The 21,948-nt window shown below is 39.4% G+C and overlaps 1 protein-coding gene across 1 annotated transcript in view; it reads right to left on the reverse strand.

Annotated features, from left to right (window-relative positions):
* LOC150088975 (eukaryotic translation initiation factor 4H-like) overlaps positions 1–21,948 on the reverse strand; it is a 131,816-nt gene that overhangs the window by 63,914 nt on the left and 45,954 nt on the right. Inside the window, exon 3 of the mRNA XM_090370980.1 lies at positions 8,410–8,458. Coding sequence (XP_090227106.1) covers positions 8,410–8,458 — 49 coding nt within the window. The remainder of the gene's footprint in view (positions 1–8,409; positions 8,459–21,948) is intronic.

Here is a 21,948-nt window from a genome sequence, read left to right on the forward strand (position 1 = left end):
GAAGGTCATTTGATTCAAGATACCATATTAAACGAGAATTAACCATTCTCTCCAGGATTTCGCACAGACAGCTAGTCAGAGCAATAGGACGATAGTTGGTGGTGACTTTTGGATCCTTTCCTGGCTTAGGGAAGGCAAGAACAATTGCCTTTGGCCAGGAGTCCGGAAACTGCCCTTCAGTAAAGATTCTGTTATACAGAAGGAGCAGACAATCCATAGATTTTGGTGAAAGATGTTTAATCATTTCATAATGGATGCCATCTGGTCCAACGGCACTTGCTTTGGAAAGAGCGAGGGCTCTTTTCAGTTCCTGAAATAGTGAAATCCCCGTTGTAGGGATAAATGCTCTTAGATTTAAAGCTAAGTGCCTGTTTTTCGATTTTATATTTCAGGACCAGGAACTCTGGGGAATACGAAGATGTTGCAGAGATGTTAGAGAATGTTTCCCCAAGAGAATTAGCTATTGCAGTTGGATCTGCAATAGCAAATCCATTATAATCTAGGATTGAAGAAGGGTGGGATGTATATTTTCCCTTCATTTTCCGGATTTTATCCCAGACTACCTTAAAGTAGGTAGACTGGTTAATAGATGATGTAAAAGGGATCCACGATTCCTTTTGACTCTGACGGCGGATATATTGTGCTTTGGCTCGTGCACGTTTAAAGGCTATAAGGTTGGTCGTGGTAGGATATCGGCGGAATATCCCCCACGCTTTGTTTTGAGCCTTTTTTGCTGCTGTGCATTGTGAATTCCACCAAGGTTTAGGAAATGGTGGAAACCGGGCAGATGTTTTTGGAACAGCATTCGCCGCTGCTTGGACAATATTTTCTGTGATGTACTTAACTGCATCATTGATAGGCTCTTGACTGACTGTGCTAAGATCAAAATTTGCCCGATGTTGGAAGGCAGTCCAGTCAGCCTGATCAATCTTCCACCGTGGTAACCTAAAAGGAAGACATGGTCTCCCACTGTGTAACAAGGTTATCACGGGGAAGTGATCGCTTCCGTATGGATTCTCCTCCACTTCCCAAGTGAGTGAAGGGAGTAGAGAAGGGGAGCAGATAGAGAGATCAATGGCAGAAAAAGTACGGGTAGGCATGTGGAAGAAGGTGTTTGTTCCAGTATTTAGAAGGGAAAGGTCATTGTCATTGAGCATACACTCTATGACTCGTCCCCTTCCGTTGATGTTAGCACTACCCCACAGGGTGTTATGTCCGTTAAAATCCCCGAGAAGTAAGAAAGGGGGAGGCAGCTGCGTAAGAAGATCATCAAGGTCTGCCTGGGAGATGTCAGTCCCAGGTGGCAAATAAATGGAGCACACAGTTAATAAAAAACCCACTGAAAGGCGAATTGCAACAGCCTCTATGCTGGTTGTAATTAGCAAGGGCTGCACTGGGGTCTGGTTACCCACAAGGATAGCCACTCCCCCATGTACAGGGCCATCCGCAATTCTATCCTTTCGAAAAAATGTGATGTTGTGCAGGTGGGATCATCATTTGCCTTTAGATATGTCTCCTGCAAGCAAAAGCAAACTGGCTCGTGCTTTTGCAGGAGGGCCTTGATGTCATCAATATTTCGCCGGAATCCATGACAATTCCATTGCAGGAATTTAGCCATTATTTTGGCTTGGTGGGTCCATCAGGCGGCTTCCGAGGTGCTGAGGGCTTACTTTTATCAGTCTTGGATTCATCTTTTTTGGGGAAGAATGGACGCTGTCCTGTGTCCATTTCTTCCTCCGCAAAGAGTTCCAAGACTGAATCTTTGGGTACCTCCTTCTGCTCGACATCCATCTTATCTTGGGTACTGGGGGGGGGGACTTCCCCTTTCTTATTCTTTTCTTTCATAGTTACCTTTGTTACTTGTGGAGCGTTAGGAGGTACCGATATAGGAGTGGCAGCTGATTGGTCCTTCTGTGCAGGTTTTTGAGAACTTAAGAGATACTGCGCGATGGGAGTGAAAGACTCCTTTGGAGGAATGGTCATCTCCGTCTGAGTTCCGACGGAACATCTCCCTGCTACCTTCTGGGCGTAGGTAGGTTTATTGATATTCAGGGGTTTGACCGATTTCCTTGCCTCCTGGTATGATATATTTAGCTCTGCCTTCAGCCGTTGAATTTCTTTTTCTTCTTTCCACCTCTGGCATGCTCGTGAATAGGCCGGGTGTTAGCCTTCACAGTTAATACAGGTGGGTTTTGCGGCTGAACATGCTGTTGTTTCGTGGTTCTTTGCACCGCATCAAGCGCTTGCAAGGACTCCACGGCAGGCCATTTGAGAATGTCCATACTTTTGGCATTTAAAACACCGTAAAGGGTTCGGTACGTATGGACGCACTGAACAGTTGATGTATCCAGCTTTAATCTCGTCAGGAGGTTTAGGAGAGTTAAAAGTCAGGATAATGCTCCTGGTTTTAACAATTTTTCCATCCCTTCACGCAGTGATTCTCTTGACGGCAATGACTCCCTGTGGTTTTAATTCGGAGCAGATTTCCTCCTCGGTTACGTTGAGAAGGTCCCACTCCGAAATGACACCTCTCGATGAATTGAGTGTTCTGTGTGGTGTCACTGTTATAGGGATTCCTCCAATTGATGTTGTTCGGAGTAGATGTTCAGATTGCCTGTCATTTTTAGTTTAGATTAAGAGGTCTCCAGAACGGAGCCTCTTAACTGATTTGGGAGAACCTGCTAACCCATCTAACCCCTTTTTGAATAAAAAAGGGCGACATTTTACCAATCGGTGTCTCATTGGTAGAATGCATGATTAAGAACCTTGGGACTGGCCCTAATGGTAATTCGGTTCGCTGCCTCTTTTTAGCAATAATGCTATCTGTATCTGTGTCGTTGTTTTCAGATAGGGACCGGGTTGGGGCCCCTGAAGAAATATATTTATCAGGATTCATTGAGTTTTTTATATTGTTCAGTGCCCGGGCTCCCCACCCACCACGGAGCCCAAAGGGACGCCCACTACCCGGCATGCAATAAATGCGCTCGGGAGTGGAACGCCAGGGCTACCCAGACACTATACCCGCACCGCCGCCAGCCTGAATCCTGTCCCTCGGACCATGAGGGTAGGGGCGTGGCATTGACACGGTTGACCCTCGCAGGCGAGCCTACTAGCCGATTGATCCTAGCCGGGCCTTCCAGGACCACCCGTCTTGTCGAAGCAGGGGCCAAAGTGGTGTATTGAAGCTGGGCCCCTCAACCACCAGGATCCCCCTTTCCGAATTTCCACGGGTCGCAGCACACGGCAAACACGCTGGATTCCATTGATGTAAGCATGGAACCTGGGCTGTGGGCGTTGGATCCCAGTGATGCTAGTCTGGAAGTCCAGCAGCGTCACTGGGAGGTCCCCTCACCATGTACAGGTGCCCACGTCGAGGGGCAAAACCAGAAGCACCAATGCACATACACTATTATGTACATTGTGAAATAAAGTCCGTATGCTACCACAAAAAATGTGTCTAATTGTTGACTACTGCCTTGGTTTTATTGGTTGCATTAAAGCAGGTACAATGAAGATGAAAACTCCTCTGATCCCTTGGGCTGTAGTGGGGTATAAACAGAATTAATTTGCTAAATGTAAAATGTAATACACTGCTCATGCCCACCATAAAAGTAAAAATACACTTTAAGCAAGAGGAAGAAGGGGCATTAATTAAATGTCCCTTTTTCCTCTAGCAAAAGTTGGATTTAATTAGAAATAAGTCCATGATTCACATCCTCACTATAATTCAATACAGTTACATAATCACTTGTGGAAATCATAAAATCCACCTGTTATGGTGGCCCTCTTCAAGGGCAGAAAGCAATCATAACCCAAAAATCTGAACTGGGATTGCCCAAGAGGCAAGCCTGCACATATGATAAAACAAGATGTAATCCTGTATGCACTATACAAGTTCCAGATTCCTATTTACTGATCTGAAGATACCAGGAAAATTTAGTTGGCTGTCACTCCAAATCAAGTGTGATCTCCAATAAAAAACATATAAAGTGAAGAACACTATACTATTTATACAGCACCCATATCTTAAAAAATCATTTGAACTTTAAATGAATAATTTCACTATAAAACATTTTGAGGTCTCAGACAACATTTATTATTAATAATCTTTTTAAGTTTGGTCTTTATCAAAACAAAAAAAAAAAAAAATAGAAATCATGAAAGATCAGTACATGAAAACACTAGTTTGGTTTCATCAATTTCACCTGAATCATCATAATTTATTATTACTGTTAAATAATAACTACTATAATGACTTACATAAAATAATTTGCAACTAATCTTTGACTGCTTTAATATAGTTAGGAACCTTAAAAATATAGGATTTAAATGGCTATATGTTTTTGGTCTATTCTTAAGACTTAGTCCTAAAAATGTATGTTCATTGGAATACTAAATTTTCATAAGGTGCTAACTGTATTACAGCAGCCCAAAATTAACCACAAATTCTTTTATGTAAGCTCGTCAGAGCAGTGACAGTTATTTTACTGAATTTTTACTGAGAGTTAGTAATATGCCCTCCAGGATACTGATCAAAAACAGCTGTTGACTTGTACATAATTTGGATTTAAATCTGCAGACAGATAAAATTTTCTGTCTGCATCTGACACTATAATGACATACTATACAGTTCAGAAGGCAAGGGTCAAAAACAGATAAGCTATGCTATTTCATATGAATCTTCAAACAGATAAAAAGTTCATTATTAAAGATTTATTAGATTGATGTAAACCACTTGCCTATGGGAGGGCAAAAAATGAAAGAAAGAAAGAAATAAAAGAAAAGAACAAAAGAATGCCAGGAATTATGTTAGTAATTACTGAGAATGTTAGTAGTACTAACTGTTATTATGTTATAACAGGGCACTGCGAAATGACAGAGTAAAAAAAAATGCTAATGTTTCTTTTAATTCTCACTTCAATCACAATGCTTATTTTATTAAATGGAAAGGAAGTAATGCTATTACTTAACTGTACTTTTATTAGAAGCAACAAAGTCTTGATGATAATGTCACTCATGAAACAGATGTCCTTCTCTATCACTAAATCCTATCTTTTCACCAAATTTTGGTATAAAGATAAGAACAGGATACCACAAAGATAGAATTTTTTTTTGAAGAATTTAAATTTTCAAACAATTCTAACTTGAAGCACAGTGAGAAGTATCAGGATAGTTAACAGTAAATTAATACTAAACTTAAATAGCCTATAAAGTAATTCTGGGAGTACTCTACACAAACTGAATGAATTTGAGCTTATGGTCAAGTAAACTAATGACAGTATTGCAGAGTTCATTGAGATATGGTGTCACTGGGATGTACATTACAAAAAATTTATACAGATTAAATACAGTGCTTACAGGGGGGGGGGGAGAGAGAGATAAGAAGGAAGAGGATTATGCTTCTTATCAAAAGCTGACGGAAAGCAACTAGATTAATCCCAGATAGAGGACAAGTTTTGTAAGATGTGAGATTACTAATAGTAAAGGAAAGATGATGACCCATTATGAGTGATTTTAACTTACATATAGACTGGAAGTCATTGGACTAATAATACACCAAATAGGATCAGATTTTTGAACCAAATGGTTAACTGTTCTTTATTCAAACATGTTGGAGAAAACAGTCTGAAACATGAAATATACTTTATGTGATTCTCACCAATGATCCTTGGTGACAATCAAAATACAACTTTGATATTATACACTCAGATTTTAGTAAAGCTTTTTATATAGCCTCCCCCAAGGGAAGTTATCATAGAAACTGGAATGAACTAGGATTATAGAGAAGATCCTTAATTGGATTCAGGAGCTGTACAAAGGGGGGCCAGGATACATGCGGGGTCTAAAAACCAATGCCGAAGGTGCCCTGTTGTCTCTAATATTCATAATGTTGTTGATGATGGAATAAATGGGACATGTGCTGGTTTGAAGATGATTTAAAGAAAGGAGTGGTGGGGTTAATGAGCAAAATTAAAATATTTGCTTGAAAATGATTTGGACCAATTACAAATATAGTCTGAACAATGTTAATTTACACTCTTAGGACAGGGGAATTAAAGACAGTTTAGTAAAAAAAAAAAGGGGGGGGGGAGGAGAGGGTTATAAAAATAACATACTTTTTTCCATAGCAATGATTTATTGATCCTTTCCAAGTAGGGAAAATGGGTATCATTATTCCTCTATATAAGATGGTTGTAGAACTGCATTTTAAATAATGTAATCAAGTGTGGAAGCTGCACCTAAAAAAATAATAACTTCTAGAGTGGGTTCAATGAAGGGTTAAAGGATAGGCAAGCAGTACTAATCATGTCTTTATGAGATAACCTAAAAGTTTAAGGCATGAATTGTAAAACTTGGGTAACTAGACAACTATTGGGAAGGGAGGACTGATTGAGGGGAACAAGGACACGAAGGGATCAGTAAAGTGAAGTAGATTCTCACTAGCAAAAGAGACAACTGTGAATCATCTGATACAAGGCCTTGAATTGGATAACCTATATTTAATTATTTATAGTGATCAGGAGTGGGACACAAATATGAAATCTTAAGGAGTAACAGAAGGCTAGACCTCATAGAGTAAGTTTACCTATGGACAGTGTGTTTTAAATCAATGAAATACATTAGTTGCAAAGTGGCCAAGGTATAAGTAACAATGGACACTGCTCTAAGTGGACTAATGTTATTAGTGGAGTACCCCAGGTTTTGGTGCTGGGCCAATTGTTGTTTTGTGTATTTATTAATGATATTTGTGAAGTCCAAGTTTGCAGATGATACAAAAGTTGGCAGGGTTGTTAATGACAGTAAAGACAGTATGCTATTGGAACAGGATCTAGAAAAGTTAAGCAGATGGGCTGAGAAGTGGCAACTGAATTTTAATATTGACAAATGCAAAGTACTGCATATGAGTAGCAGTAACCCAAGAGAAACGTACCAACTGTGTGGTACTACACTCAGAGAGGTGGAGAATGAAAAAGACCTGGGGGTACTTGTGCAGTCAGATATGAAGTGCTCTGAGTAGTGCAGCTGGGTTGTTATTTGTTATTTGGTTTTTAGGAGCATTAGCAACTAAGGCCATATTGCTTCGGGATATGCGGTGGTCATTTCCTGACCTTTCCGCATCCTCCGTATTTGGTGGTGACAGGCTCGAACCCCGGTCTAATCAAGAAGGGTGTGCTACGCACTGCTGCTCCTTCCCACCTGGCTACGGAGGCGGCAGTGCAGCTGGGCTGCCAGAGCAGGTCATGGAGTTTTGTCAATGATATATAGGAATTTTGCTAGCATAGACAAAGAGGTGATTATACCTTTGTAGTCAGGCCACACTTTGAGTACTGCGTACAGGTCTGGAGGCCTCATTTTAGGAAGGATGCAGAGTTGCTAGAACACCAATCTTGTTGCCCAACCCTACAGAGAAGGGCAACAAGATTGGTGAGAGGAGCAAAGAAGTTCTCTTACCAGGAGAGGCTTAAATTTCATCAGTTGCAGCATCTGGAGACTAGGTACCTGTTAGGTAATCTGACTGAGGTGTACAAGGCCTTGAATGGTTTGAGCAGGCTCAATGCTGATGGGATACTTCCACTTGCTGAGATTAAGAACCTGAGGGGGGGCACAGTTTCAAATTGAGGAAAGATAGTTGTAGAATAGATGTGCTGAAATTTGCCTTTAGCCAGCAGGTAGTTGATTGCTGGAACAGACTTCCATCTGTTGTTGTGGAAGTTGATAGCTTAAATAAGTTTAAGGCTGAACTAGACAAACATTTGGAGTGACTGGATGGGAGAAATGGGAAGTTTTTTTTTTTTTTGGCTGATGCTATATACAATTGCTTTCTTGCATCATATGCCTCAACTAATGCTAATGCTAAATTAGTGGAATAAGTTACCTACATGGATGGTTGAGGTTGACAGTTTGGGGAAATTCAAAGGTCAGCTGGATAGTTAACTATGGGAGGAGGAAAATGCATAGATTGTCTATTTCCTTTTCTTTTATTATTTATTAATTGTTTATTTTACCCTATTTTTTTTTGGCTGTTGTAGTATAAGCCTTAGGCTTCCTTGCACCGCACTGGCCATTACTAATATGGATTTTTTTTCTTTCTGATAGATACTCCCTTATATTATTAACCATTCGAATACTAATACCCTTATATTTTATGTTATTAAATGACAGTGTTAAATAATGCTTATTATAGTGCTTATTATTGTTGTAATTACACTTATGATTTACCATCAAGGAAAAATAAATTTAAGGACAAAACTAAACAATTCTTTCTTTATATCAAGGCACAAATAAGCAAGATTTGCCAAAAAAAAAAAAAAAAAAAAAAGTAACAAAATTATGCTTAATAACTTTAGTGACTAAAGAGTGTGTATTATAAATAATAATGAGCCTCTTATGGAAACAAAATGATCTCACCCTTGAACTTGTCTGTCTCACGGTCTCTAACTAAGCGTATATTGCGAACCTGCAATAGAAAAAGGACTCATTTAGAATTTAGGCTTGACAAAAAAATTATGAAAAAAAAGCAAAAAATCATGAAAATATAAAAAACCATCATTGCTTTTTTGATGTAGCAATACCCTCTACATTGCTTTATGCATCATCTGATTCAATTTCAGCTTGATTAACATCTATTATAAACTGTCTCCAATTACTTGGAAGTTCGGATAAGATATGGCTCCAGATAATTAAATATTTTTAGATAATTCTTATATAAATAGACACTATTTGGAAACAACTTTAACACACACACACACACACACACACACACACACACACACACACACACACACACACACACACACACACACACACACACACACACACACAATATAGCCTACTCACAGTTAGCATATACACTGAGTGATCACTGAATTATGACCACCTACCTAATACTTCGTAGGTCCTTCTTTTGCCCTCAGTACAGCAGCTATCCGACGTGGCATTGATTCAACAAGATGTCGGAAGCATTCAGGAGGTATGGCCAACCAAGCTGTGTGTAATGTGGTCAGCAATGCAGGTATGGAGGTGACTGATGTATCCAGACGCCTGATATGCCTTTCCATAGTGTTCCACAAGTGCTCTATGGGAATGATAGCGGTGGAGTTCGGAGGCCAATCGATATGCTAGAAGGCAGAACTGTGTTCCTCAAACCATTCCTGCACAACAAGTGCCTGATGGCTCGGCGTAATGTCATCTTGGAAGACACCATTGCCATTCGGGGAAAAGTGTAACACAGCGGGGGTGTACACAGTCAGCAAGCAGTTGACGATAGCAGAGACCACTGATATGTTGTTCCACATGCATCAGGGGTCCAAGTTCCTGCCAGTGAAACATGCCCCACACGATACAACCACCTCCACCAGCCTGCAATTTTGATACCATACATGATGGATGAAGAGCCTCATGTTGTTGATGCCAAATCTGTACACGACCACCCATGGTGTGGAGTAAATAACGTGACTCATCTGACCAGCACACCACCTTCCAGTTTTCTAATGTCCAACTTGCATGCTCTTTGCATCAGCAGATGCAAAGAGCATGCAAGTTGGACATTATAAAACTTTTACGCCGATGAACCTTGGTTAGGAGAGGATGCCATAGGGGTCATCTGCTGGTATAGCCCATGCTGTATTGGGTAGTCAACTCTTCAATAGTGCTGCGTCTGTTTGCCTGTATGAGTTGTCAGACCTGGCACTCACCTCTAACATCAACCTTTCGCTGACCTTTGCAGTTTTGCCATTGAGTCGTTGTTTGACCATTTTGACGACAGTCCTGGTACACTTTAATTACGGCGGCTCTCGAATACCGCACCAGTTCAGCCGTTTGGGAAATCGAGGAACCAGTTCATCAAGCACACACAATCTGTCCTTTATAAAAGTCCGATAAATCTTTCCTTTTAGCCATCACGCTCGAAATTTTACTATCTACTGAACCACTGACACCTTATCTATGCTACATAGGTCAACTAACTGTGCACTCTCATACCTCACGTGAACAACGGGTTGCATTCAGTTTTCATAGGAGTGGTCATAATTTAGTGATCACTCAGTGTATATATATATGTGTGTGTGTGTGCGCGCGTGCACACACACACGTGAAAGGGTTAAACTAGTGAAAATGCAGCAGTATATACACTTGGTCGTCGACTTACGACCACAAAAAAATATATATATAATAAATAATGAATAAATTAATAATAAATCAGGAAGTCACTACTGAGGACACCCATAACCCAGGTGAGGAGGCACATCGATGATGGGAGGCCTGAGGACAGCACCAGGCACATACACTCAGTCACTCTCTCTCACATACACCCAGTCGCTTTCAAGCATCTGTTGCGTGTGGTGTATTAATTAAAATTCTACTGAAATACGCATAAAATGTTTAATAAAGGGAAAATGCCTTCATCTACATATACGCCAGCTAAGAAGTCAAGGAAAACTATTGATTCAGAGTGTAAAATGAAAATTATCCAGCAGTATGAAGGCGGAAAGAAAGTGAATACGATAGCATGTGACTTGAAGTTATCACATTCCATGGTATCGACAATACTTAAGGAAAAAGAAAGAATTCGGGAAGCTGTGAAAGGTTCTGCACCTATTATGTCTACAATTTTAACCAAACACGACAGGAACCCATCCACGAAATGGAGAAATTATTGTTTATGTGGATGGAAGATTTAATACAAAAAAATACACCAATGAGCCTTCACACAGTGCAAGAAAAGGCTAGAAGTTTGTTTCAGAGTTTAAAATCACGAGGCGGAGACAATTACGCTGAAGATTTTCAGGCTAGTATTGGGTGGTTTAAGCATTTTAAAAAAAGGTTTGCTTTGCATAATGTCTATAAATAAACATCTCCTACCTCAATCCAAGAACATGACCCTGATGATGCACAACCCAGCACAAGCAAAGATTAAAAATTGATTTTGTAAATTTCATTTGTATTAATTTTTACATTAATTTTACTGTTTACAGTACATTATGCACAGTATTATTTTTCACATTATGTACAATATAATTATAGATTGTAGTTTTGTTTTTTTATAAACAGTATGAACAATAAACCAATTAAAATGTAGAAAACGTTTGAATTTAACCTCATAGAGAGAGATAGCCTAGGCGTAGAAACGAAGGTATGTACAGTATCACTAAGTAAAAGATAAAAACATTACTGTATTTAAAATGAAAAACATAAGATGATAAAAATTTAAAAGATTATAAAAATAAATTATAAAGATGATAAAAAGATTAGAAAGGTTAAAAAATACTGTTAATAAATATATGGCCGACACATGACCAGATCGACGACCAACTGTATATATACACACACACTGGTGTTCAAAGAAAGTGCATCACCTAGGAATTTCACGTTTCTAACCCTTTTTCATGATGGTATGTTACATTAATGACTAGCATCACAAATAGAAATATAAACAAATGATATTTATTAATAGTTAAGGCAAAGCTAAGTAATATTTGACAGGTACTGTCAATATATTCCAAAATGAGCATTTGCAACCTTTATACAACAGTTTTGGTAAACCTGACAATTATGGCTGAAATGTTATCAGAAGCCCTTAATTTGTTTCAGTTTATCATTTTAAATGGAAAACAAAATAAAAAGTTCACCAGATGCAAACTAATATTTAGTTGAACCGCCTCTGGCCCTGCACACACCGTCGAGGCATTGACAAGATCAATTTCTGAAGATAATCAACTGATATTTCGTGGTTCCAAACATGAATTATGGCTTCCTGAAGTTCAAGAAGGGTCTTTGGTTTCTTTCTGGCAACTGCAGATTCCACACAATGCCAACAGTTCTCTATAGGATTCAGGTTCGAGCTGTTTCCTGGCCAGCTAACAGTTGTAATGGGCAGTTCTTCCAACCATTTTTTCACCTGTAATAAATGTAAACGCATTACTGTCGAACCTCTAATGCAGAAATGAAGCTAAAGTAACTACAGAAGTGTTGACTTACACTTTTCACCCGATGACAAGGAGCAGTCGTCCTGAAAGATGCAGTTACTTGGCAGGTTTAAATGGTCTCTAATGGTTGGCAGCAATTTGCCTTCCAATATAGCCAGGTATCCATTAGCATTTATGTTATCTTTTATAAACTGCAGGTGATACGAAATGCACCCCCATATCATTTGGCTGGTAGGGAATTTCACTGTAAACACCATACAGTCTGGATGGTACTCTTCACCACATCTACGGCAAATCATTTGTCTCCCATCAGAGCCATGCAGGTTGAATTTCTTCTCATCCGAGAAAATAACTGACTTCCACTGCTTGGGGAGGTGCCTCCGTAGCCAGGTGGGAAGGAGCAACAGTGCGTAGCACACGCTCCTTGATTAGACCTGGGTTTGAGCCCGTCACCACCAAATACGGAGGATGTGGAAAGGTGAGGGAATGACTACCGCATATCCCGGAGCAATATGGCCTTAGTTGCTAATGCTCTTTACACCAAATTAATTGGGCTCTTTTCATTTTTTGCGCGAGGAGGGGCTTCTTCTTAGGATGATGGGCTACAAGTCCATTTTTGAAGAAGCGTCTTCTCTCTGTTACTGCATTTGCTACCACTCCTATATGTTCTTCCCATTCTCTTTTCAGCTCAAAAGAAGAAGCTTTATGATTTTTAAGGCATAAGCACTTCAAAACGTCGTCCTGTTTTGGTGTAGACTCATTTGCGTCCGGTTCCTTTTTTCCTATCAGCAGAACCAGTGTTCTTGAGTTTGGAAAGAAATCTACTCACTGTCAACTGATTACAAGACACTCTATAAGCAATACGATGGGAAGAACATCCTTCCTCACTTAAAGCAACAATAGCACTCTTTCTTCATTGTGTCAACTACATGTAACTCGCCATCCTGACAAAAGCAAGGAATGACTGTGTGCTTATACAGCTGAAAGTAACAACTGATGCAATAATACGTCATCACCTATGCGTGTCAATCTTATCTGATGCAATCTGTAAGAAATATTGCCTTATACTTACGTTATTCGGGTGACAATTACAATTTTAAGGGGTGATGCACTTTCATTGAACAACAGTGTATATAAGTAGTATTAATATTAAATTAAATTAAGTATACACAAATGGATGTGAAAGTTACATAAGGCACCAGTAACTGCTGCATTTTCACTAGTTTAACCCTTTCACGTGTGTGCACGTGAAAGGGTTAAACTAGTGAAACCTAGCGAAACTAGTGAAACTAGTTAAACTAGCACACACACACCCACATATAAAATTAACATAAAAATAACCAAATAAACGAACAAACGGAAAAGAATAAAAGTTAGACATAAATAATAGCCCAGAAACCCCTATATAATTTCAAACTTTAAATCCAATTAAAATGACGTATATAAAATTTAGAATAATGCCAATTACATGTTAATTTAGCAGTACCCCCCCCCCCCCCGAGAGGTACCAGTTCCAAAAGACGTGAAATATCACCAAAAAAAGGGGGTTGAAGGAACTACTAAAAGATAACAAAATCAGAATAAATTAAAATAAAATAAAATAGACTAACCATTATGCCCCATATCGACAGAGGACCACAAGGCCAATAATGGTCATGGAATCGCTGCATTTCAATCGCTATACAAATCATCGCAATGGTGAAAAGATTGAAGTATCAAATCACCCTTTCTCCTCCAATCGATCCCCCAATGCAGAGGATTTGCACGGCGGTGGTCCTTATGCAGCGAAAAATAAATTATAGAACAGACAGCACTCTAAAGCAGAGCCACACCACTGACATACTGTAAGCTGAATCAGCTTATACAGAAGAAAGGAAAATAGATGGCGGCACAGGCGCTGCTAAATTAGCATATCAACCCACACTACCATTGAATTATATTAAATATTGACAATTTTTTGGTGATATTTCACGTCTTTTGGAACTGGTACCTCTCGGGGGGGGGGGGGTGTTACTGCTAAATTAACATGTAATTGGCATTATTCTAAATTTTATATACGTCATTTTAATTGGATTTAAAGTTCAAAATTATATAGGGGTTTCTGGGCTATTATTTATGTCTAACTTTTATTCTTTTCCATTCATTCGTTTATTTGGTTATTTTTATGTTAATTTTCGCTCTACAGTTTTTGCCATACTACTGGCCTATGTTTTATTTTATTTAATTTAAAAAAAAAAAAATATATATATATATATATATAGAGGGCTTTCTTTGTGATGGTATACGCAACGGTACAGCGTACTGACAAATTTTTTACAGCGTGCCAGCACGGGTGGCACGCCAGGCACGCAGTCAGTGTCAGCCATGCCAGCTGCTTCCATCTATTAAGGACATCGTGACAATGGGCGGAGTCAGCACCCGTCAATCACGGCCATACCGCTAGCAGTCTGGAAGAGGTACCCGTTTCTGAATCTCAACCAAAACTTCATTATGAAATTATTTTTACTTATTTTTTTACTTGGTACTTACCGTATTTTTATATTTTACTTATTATTTTTTATTTATTAAATAAAACTCACCTTTGACTTATTTTTAATATACTTGTATAATTAAATTTATGCTTAATAAAATGTGTGTTAATAAAATTAATGGTCGAGATTCAGTATCGGATATAGCGTACCAACTGCTAGCGATACGGCCGTGATTGATGGGTGCTGGCTCCGCCCAGTGTCACGTGATCCTTAAAAGACGGAACCAGCTGGAAATGGCTGACACCCACTGCGTGCCAGCCGTGTTACCCGTGCCAGCACGAAATTTTTCTTGATAGCAAAGAATGAGTACCGGCACCTATTTTTTTTACAAACAAAGCAGTGTATATATATATATATATATATATATATATGTGTGTGTGTGTGTGTGTGTGTGTGTGTGTATATGTTTTAAAGGTTGTTTCCAAATAGTGTCTATTTATGTGTAACTTTTACATCCATTTATGCATACTTTAGTTTAATATTAATACTACTTACATATCTTGAAAGGAACTCTTGCATCCTTTAATGTTGCTTTGCACTTTTAGGTGCATCTTTCATACCTAATTTATTAATCTTGCATTCACTGAAACCATTTCATCAACTGTATACCTCTTTTCTATGTGGCAGTAACTAAGAGTAACAATAGGTGCATGTATACAATAGGTGCATGTGCACCAAAGCTAGAAGTATAGTAAATAAATTTGATGAATTTGAAGTGCTGATCGAGGCATCAAAGGCTGGTTTTTTTTAGGAGCATTAGCAACCAAGGCCATATTGCTCCGGGAATATGCGGTGGTCATTCCCTGACCTTTCCGCATCCTCCATATTTGGTGGTGACAGGCTCGAACCCCGGCCTAATCAAGAAGCATGTGCTATGCACTGCTGCTCCTTCCCACCTGACTACGGAGGCGCACATCAAAGGCAGATATTGTTGGTTTATCAGAGACATGGTGTCACACAGATATAAGGCAGCGCAGAATTGGAATTTGGAGAGTACAATGTGTACAGAAAGGATAGACATGATAGGAAGGGAGGAGGGGTTATGCTGTTAGTTAAGAAACACATAAAAGCTAAGGAAGTGCATCCGGCTGACATGGGTGGACAATGCAACGTTGAGTCTGTTTGGTGTCGCAAACCCTGGGAAAGGGAAAATGAAAGCAGGAGTGTGTTATAGGCCTAATGACTCTGATGAGTACAACGAACAGTTGTACAGAGAAATAGAGTGGGCCAGTAAATCAGAATGTCTTGTAATGGGGGAGTTTAGCTTTCCAAATATTGACTGGAACTTGTGGGTTGGTCACTCGCATGCTAGCAAGACTTTTGTGGATTTATTGGAGGACTGTTTTCTACAGAAACATGTTTGAGAGGTAACCAGAGGGAGTAATATTCTTGATCTGATTATCAGCAGTGTTTATTCATGCATAAAGAATTTGCAGATAAAGGAACCACTAGGTGAAAGTGATGACAGTGTACTGATGTGGGATTTACTTAAAGATGTAACTACCATCAAGGGGTTTGTTGTTTTTTTTTTTTTTTTTTTTTTAGGAGCATTAGCAACCAAGGCCATATTGCTCCGGGGATATGCAGTGGTCATTCCCTGACCTTTCCGCACCCTCCATATTTGGTGTTCACGGGCTCGAACCCCAGTCTAATCAAAAGCGTGTGCTACGCACTGCTGCTCCTGCCCACCTGGCTATGGATGCGCCCCCCCATCAAGGGGAAGGGTTTTGTTTTCATAAAGGTGACTACAGTGGTCTCAGACAGTTTTTAAATTCTATACAGTGGGATTAACTGATGATGTTACCAACAGTAAATTCTAAATGGGAAGCCTTCAGGGACTTTCTTTATTAAGCTTTGCCTAAATGCATAGTTCTTCTCTTTTCTACGTAACTCTTTAAACATTACCTTTAAAGGGTAATGTTTAAATTTGAATACCCATTTATATATATATATATAAAATATTGTAGGTAGAACATGTTAACGAGCTTTATGTAAAAATTAAAACTGATGAATATACGGTATACCCTGGGAGCGATATATGTTGTGAAATAAAGAGGATGAAATGAACAGGAAAATAAAACGATAAGATTTGCACCGATTGAAACAATACCAAATAAATTTTGAAAAATTTTAAGATTTTGAAAAACTTGAAAGATTTTGAACGCACGATCAAGGTGGAAATAACATTGCAGTGTCTTTCATAATTTTTGTGTCTTCATCAGAGGTCATCCACCAAAATAATGAAAAAGACCGCAATGTTCTTACTTCTGTTTCCGACATGCTCTGTATGCATAGGTACACGTGTGAAAAGACACTTGGTAATTTACAAATTTAATTTTAAAATTTAAAATTTTGAATATAATTATACTAAATTTGATATAACGTTAGTATGCTAATAGAGGTGTTGCATACAGATCATGGATGACCTTACAGAAGTAAGTGAGAAAAGTAAAGCCAAAAGTAAGGAAAAACAGCATATACCGTAAGACAAGGACTTACCATTACTATTACTAGCCAAACTGAACAAAAGACTGATTTCGCGCGCGCTCTCTCTCTCTCTATATATATATATATATATATATATATACAGGGTGTTTCAGTTAAACATTTCAGAACTTCTAAGAGGGGTAGGGTACATCCTGACAACTCGAAATCATATAGCAATGTGGGGTCGGAAATGCTTTCCTGAAGCGGTGTTGTACACAGAAGCACCATAAAGAAAAGAGACCGTAAGTGAGAAATCGTTTTAATAATACATGAAAAGAAGCAAAAGGTACATGGATTAAAGTAAGTGTTCGAAGTTTCTTCCACGGGCTACAATGCACGCCTCACATCTCCGACGCATGGACATCCGAACATTCTGGAATACTCCAGGCGAATTTCGAATTTCTTCGGCAGCTACTGCGATTCTTGCAACCAGCTCCTCAGCATTGTCAACAGGGGTGTCATAAACTAGCGATTTCGTATGACCCCAGAAATAAAAATCAAGACATGATAGGTCGGGTGACCGAGCAGGCCAACGCACGGGACCACCACGTCCGATCCACTGTTGACCAAATGTGACATCCAGGTAGTTACGAACATCTCCGCTATAATGGGCAGGGGCTCCATCGTGTTGGAACCACATTGTCTGTTGCGTCGATGCAGAAATCTGTTCATCTCTCAAAAGTTGTGGCAATACTTGCTGCAGAAAGATCAAGTAGATAGGTCCGGTTAGACGACACGGTAACAGGTAAGGTCCGATGAGGTGATCTCCCATAATACCGGCCCATACATTGACCGAAAATCGAATCTGTGCTGCACGACGTCGTATTGCATGCGGATTCTCGACCGCCCAGATATGGTCGTTATGCGTGTTGAAAATTCCTTCCCTTGTGAAGGATGCCTCATCGGAAAACAACACTTCAGCTGGAAAAAGGGGATTTGTAGCACATTTTCCAAGGTACCACTGTGCGAAAGCAATACGAGGTGCATAATCCTCCGGTTGCTGTGTCTGGACACGCTGCACGTGAAACGGATGCATGTCTTGTTCTCGGAGAATCCTCCAGACGCTGCAATGGGAAACCCCGACTGCGTTTGCTAGACTTCGTGTACTCGTTCTTGGATTCCCCTGTAGCTGGTTGCAAGAATCGCAGTAGCTGCCGAAGAAATTCGAAATTCGCCTGGAGTATTCCAGAATGTTCGGATGTCCATGCGTCGGAGATGTGAGGCGTGCATTGTAGCCCGTGGAAGAAACTTCGAACACTTACTTTAATCCATGTACCTTTTGCTTCTTTTCATGTATTATTAAAAACGATTTCTCACTTACGGTCTCTTTTCTTTATGGTGCTTCTGTGTACAACACTGCTTCAGGAAAGCATTTCCGACCCCACATTGCTATATGATTTCGAGTTGTCAGGATGTACCCTACCCCTCTTAGAAGTTCTGAAACGTTTAACTGAAACACCCTGTATAAAGAGAGAGAGAGAGAGAAAGATTGGAAGTGACCATCATCTTAATATGATGAACAAATTAAAATGATGATTAGTGCCAAAAAATAAGCATAAAAAGTATTAAAATCGACAAAAATCTCTCACACCTGACAGTAACTAACTCAATTACTCAAATTTAGCAGTATTTTTTTAATGCTAATAACCTTAGACAATGAAAAAGCAAAAATTAAAGAGAAATAATGGCTAAGGAGGTGTATATAAAGAGAAGGGTCAGTAAAGAGAGAAAACTTGGATGTCGGGGAAGGTCCAAGAGGTTAAAAAGGCAAATAAATATAATAAATCATGTGTGAAAGGAATAAAGAAAAATCTTGGGAAAGACATGGAAAACTTATCAGGACGGTGGGAAAATATTTAAATATTTAGTTAAAAATCTCATAACAGGAGGAAAAACAATAATTAAGGTAAACATGAAAAGAGCAAAGTTAAAACAGAAAAGAAGCATACATCAGAAATATGGAGTAAGTACTTAAAATGGTTTGCTAATTGAGGGATCTAAAGACATTAACAAAGGAAAAGATTGAAATGGGGAAATTTTGGATACTGTATTATTGAGGTTGAAAAGGTGATGGACAATATCAAGTATGGAAAGGCAGCAGGTGTAGATGAAATTAGTTGTGAAATGCCAAAAGTTAGAATTAAAACTTCCAAAAGGTTGGAAGTATTAATTTAAGTACTAAAATACAAAGCCTGTTAAGAAAGCATCTGGCCTGCTATGATATAGTGACAATAAGCAAACTTCAAGGTGAGTGCTTTAATCCCCTCTAAAATAGTGACCTTCTACAGTGATGCACTAATGATTTTCTTACTTTTCAAAGCAATTCTGAAAAGCTGATTTCGAACTGCTGAAAGATGGGCTGTTACATTACTCTTTATTGTTTGTACATCATCAAATTGATGTCCTCTCAGGATTTTTTCACTCTAGGAAACAACAAAAAAAAAAGTCATACAGAGCTATGTCTGAAAACTGGGGATTGCCGGACTTGAGTGATTACATGTTTCTGCAAAAAACTGCACAAGCAGTAACAAATGCAATGGCACATCTTTGGCATTCCACTTTTGCAGGCTTTTTCTTCAAACTGCACAATGAAAGCATCTCTGAACTTCAATGTAGGACTCTTTAACTAATTATTTTTTGTTCTCCCCCCACAGAGTGTATTTGTGGTGTTGTCCACCACATATGCTACAACGGGATGAGTGGTTTGCCATCACAATCAAAAAAACAAGCAACATGGCCTTCATTTTTCTGCTCAATTAATCATACTTTTCTTTTGTGTCTGGGGAGGGGCAGGGGTGAGCCTCCTGTTGCGATGACAGCTGTTTGGTTTCATGATCAAACTCGTAAATTTATGTTTTATTTCTAGCTATATAAAGTTTCAAAAATGTTTTGCCATTAGTTGCACAGTCAAAGAAATCATAAGCAATTTGCTGGCAGTGTTCAAGTTGTTCTTTTTAACAGCTGTGGCAAACTTTGTGAAAATGTGACTCGTACAAAGTTTTTGTTAAAATGGAATGTGGAATGGCATGATTTCATATTTGACATATTTTCATCATTTGTTGAAACTGACAATCATCTAAATTGCGAATTGCTTTTGACAGACTCCCAACTCCCTTTGAAAACTTCTCCAAAATGGACTCACCAATACAGATGCACACTTTTATAGGTGTCCTTTTGTTTTCAACCTCTCTGGAACAGACATTTAGATCCTTTCAAGGGTAACATTTTTTTTTTTTTTTTTTTATGTGAACACCAAACACGAGAGGTATTAGAACCTATAGTATTTAGTACTGTGCTTGGGTTGGAGGTTGAGAAGACGAAAGAAGACATTTGTTGACATTGGACTTGAACTTCTATAGATTGTAATTTTCAGGAAATACGTATGCAGGAAGGTTGTTCCAGAAAACGGCAGTTGAATGAATAAATGAGGAGGATGAAAAGTTGGTTCTGTGGGTTTGAAGTTGGACAGTAAATGGATGTTGGCTGGTGGCAGCACGTGTTCAGACTGTTTTGAAAGAGAGAGCGGGAATTATAGAAGCCAATTCAGAAGAACAGTGCCCATGGAAATATCTATAGAAGAGTCATGCAGCAGAAACAGTATGTCTATGAGAAAGCGAGTGGAGAGACTCTGTTAGAGATGAATCGTTAATTAACCTAACTGCCCTCTTCTGAATGGAATCAAGAAGCCTGACAGAGGTTTTGGGGGCACCACCCCAGATGTGGGAACAATATTCCATGGCAGGGCGGATTTGCGATTTATACAGAGTGAGCAGCTGTTTCGAAGAAAAGTAACGCCAAGAGCGAAAGAGAAAACCAAGTTTTTTAGATGCAGAGGAAGCAATATTTGTAATGTGCTTGTGCCAAGAGAGATTAGAAGTCAGGGTAATCCCCAAAAGAAATATATCATTTTGCCTAGAAATCGGAGTGTCACTAAAGATAAGCATAAGAGCAGAAGAACCCTTTTTGCGAGATATAAGACAAGACTGAGTTTTAGAAGGGTTGAAATCAACTAAGTTGTCTTTGCCCCACTGGAGAATTACCTGGAGATCATTTAAGGAATTGGTAGCAGATTTTCGAGAAGTTGAAGTGGGTAGAACATGCTGTATGAAGTAATGAAATTTTTGGATATGGTGTACATGTGGTAAGAATATACCCAGATCCTTGACATGACGTGGCCTCGACAATGCTCCCCGCATACACACTACTCGGACTCCCTCCAGTCACTATCTGGCAGAATAGAGGTAGCAAGATTATACACTAGCTGATCCGGAAGCCTCCTAAAGAGTTACCAATAGGTTCAGTCCGGTGTACTAACTAGTGGCCGGCCTGCGAACACCGTTTTAGAGCTGTACCCTCGAAATGTAAGGAATATTGGATCTTGCCACGACGTTCGTCGTAACCTCAAAAGTTATCAATCATACTGCATGTTAGAAGAGATAGGGAAGGGTTGACCGGAACTTAGCTCTAGAGACTAAACATGGGTTCCACCACTTCAAGCCTCCAATAAGCAAAGTGGTGGTATTTCACCGGTTGATGAGAGTCATCTACCACCTAGTGCTGCCTGGTAACATAGAGGGGCGGCGTTCCTCCATATGGTGTGGGTACCACACCCTGACCCCTGCTTACGTTGGTTCACACCTGGGTGGTCACCCACCATGTACTTGTGCATGGAGGTTATACCCAGGATTACTAATAGTCCCACCATCGTGAAGGTGCAAGCAGAGGATTTGGCTGTCACAGGCTATCCGGACTTCGCCGAAATTGGGTCCACTTGACTTGAGTGTCACCCGAATCAGTTTCATCAGCGTTTTAGACTCCCAGGTAGCAAGTGCAGCTTGTCTGGCATATCTGAGAGAATGTCTGTGACAACCTCAAGGACCAAAACATTTGGGATTAACATGTTTGCTGCTGGTGTATGCATTTTTGTGGGTTAATGGTCATTTTCCAAGGTTATTACAATAACAGTGGCACTAATGAGATGTGTGATGGCTACAGATTACTTATAG

Source organism: Mastigoproctus giganteus, chromosome 3, assembly GCF_048544385.1.
Source record: "Mastigoproctus giganteus isolate SK-2022 chromosome 3, ASM4854438v1, whole genome shotgun sequence".
NCBI lineage: Eukaryota > Metazoa > Arthropoda > Arachnida > Uropygi > Thelyphonidae > Mastigoproctus > Mastigoproctus giganteus.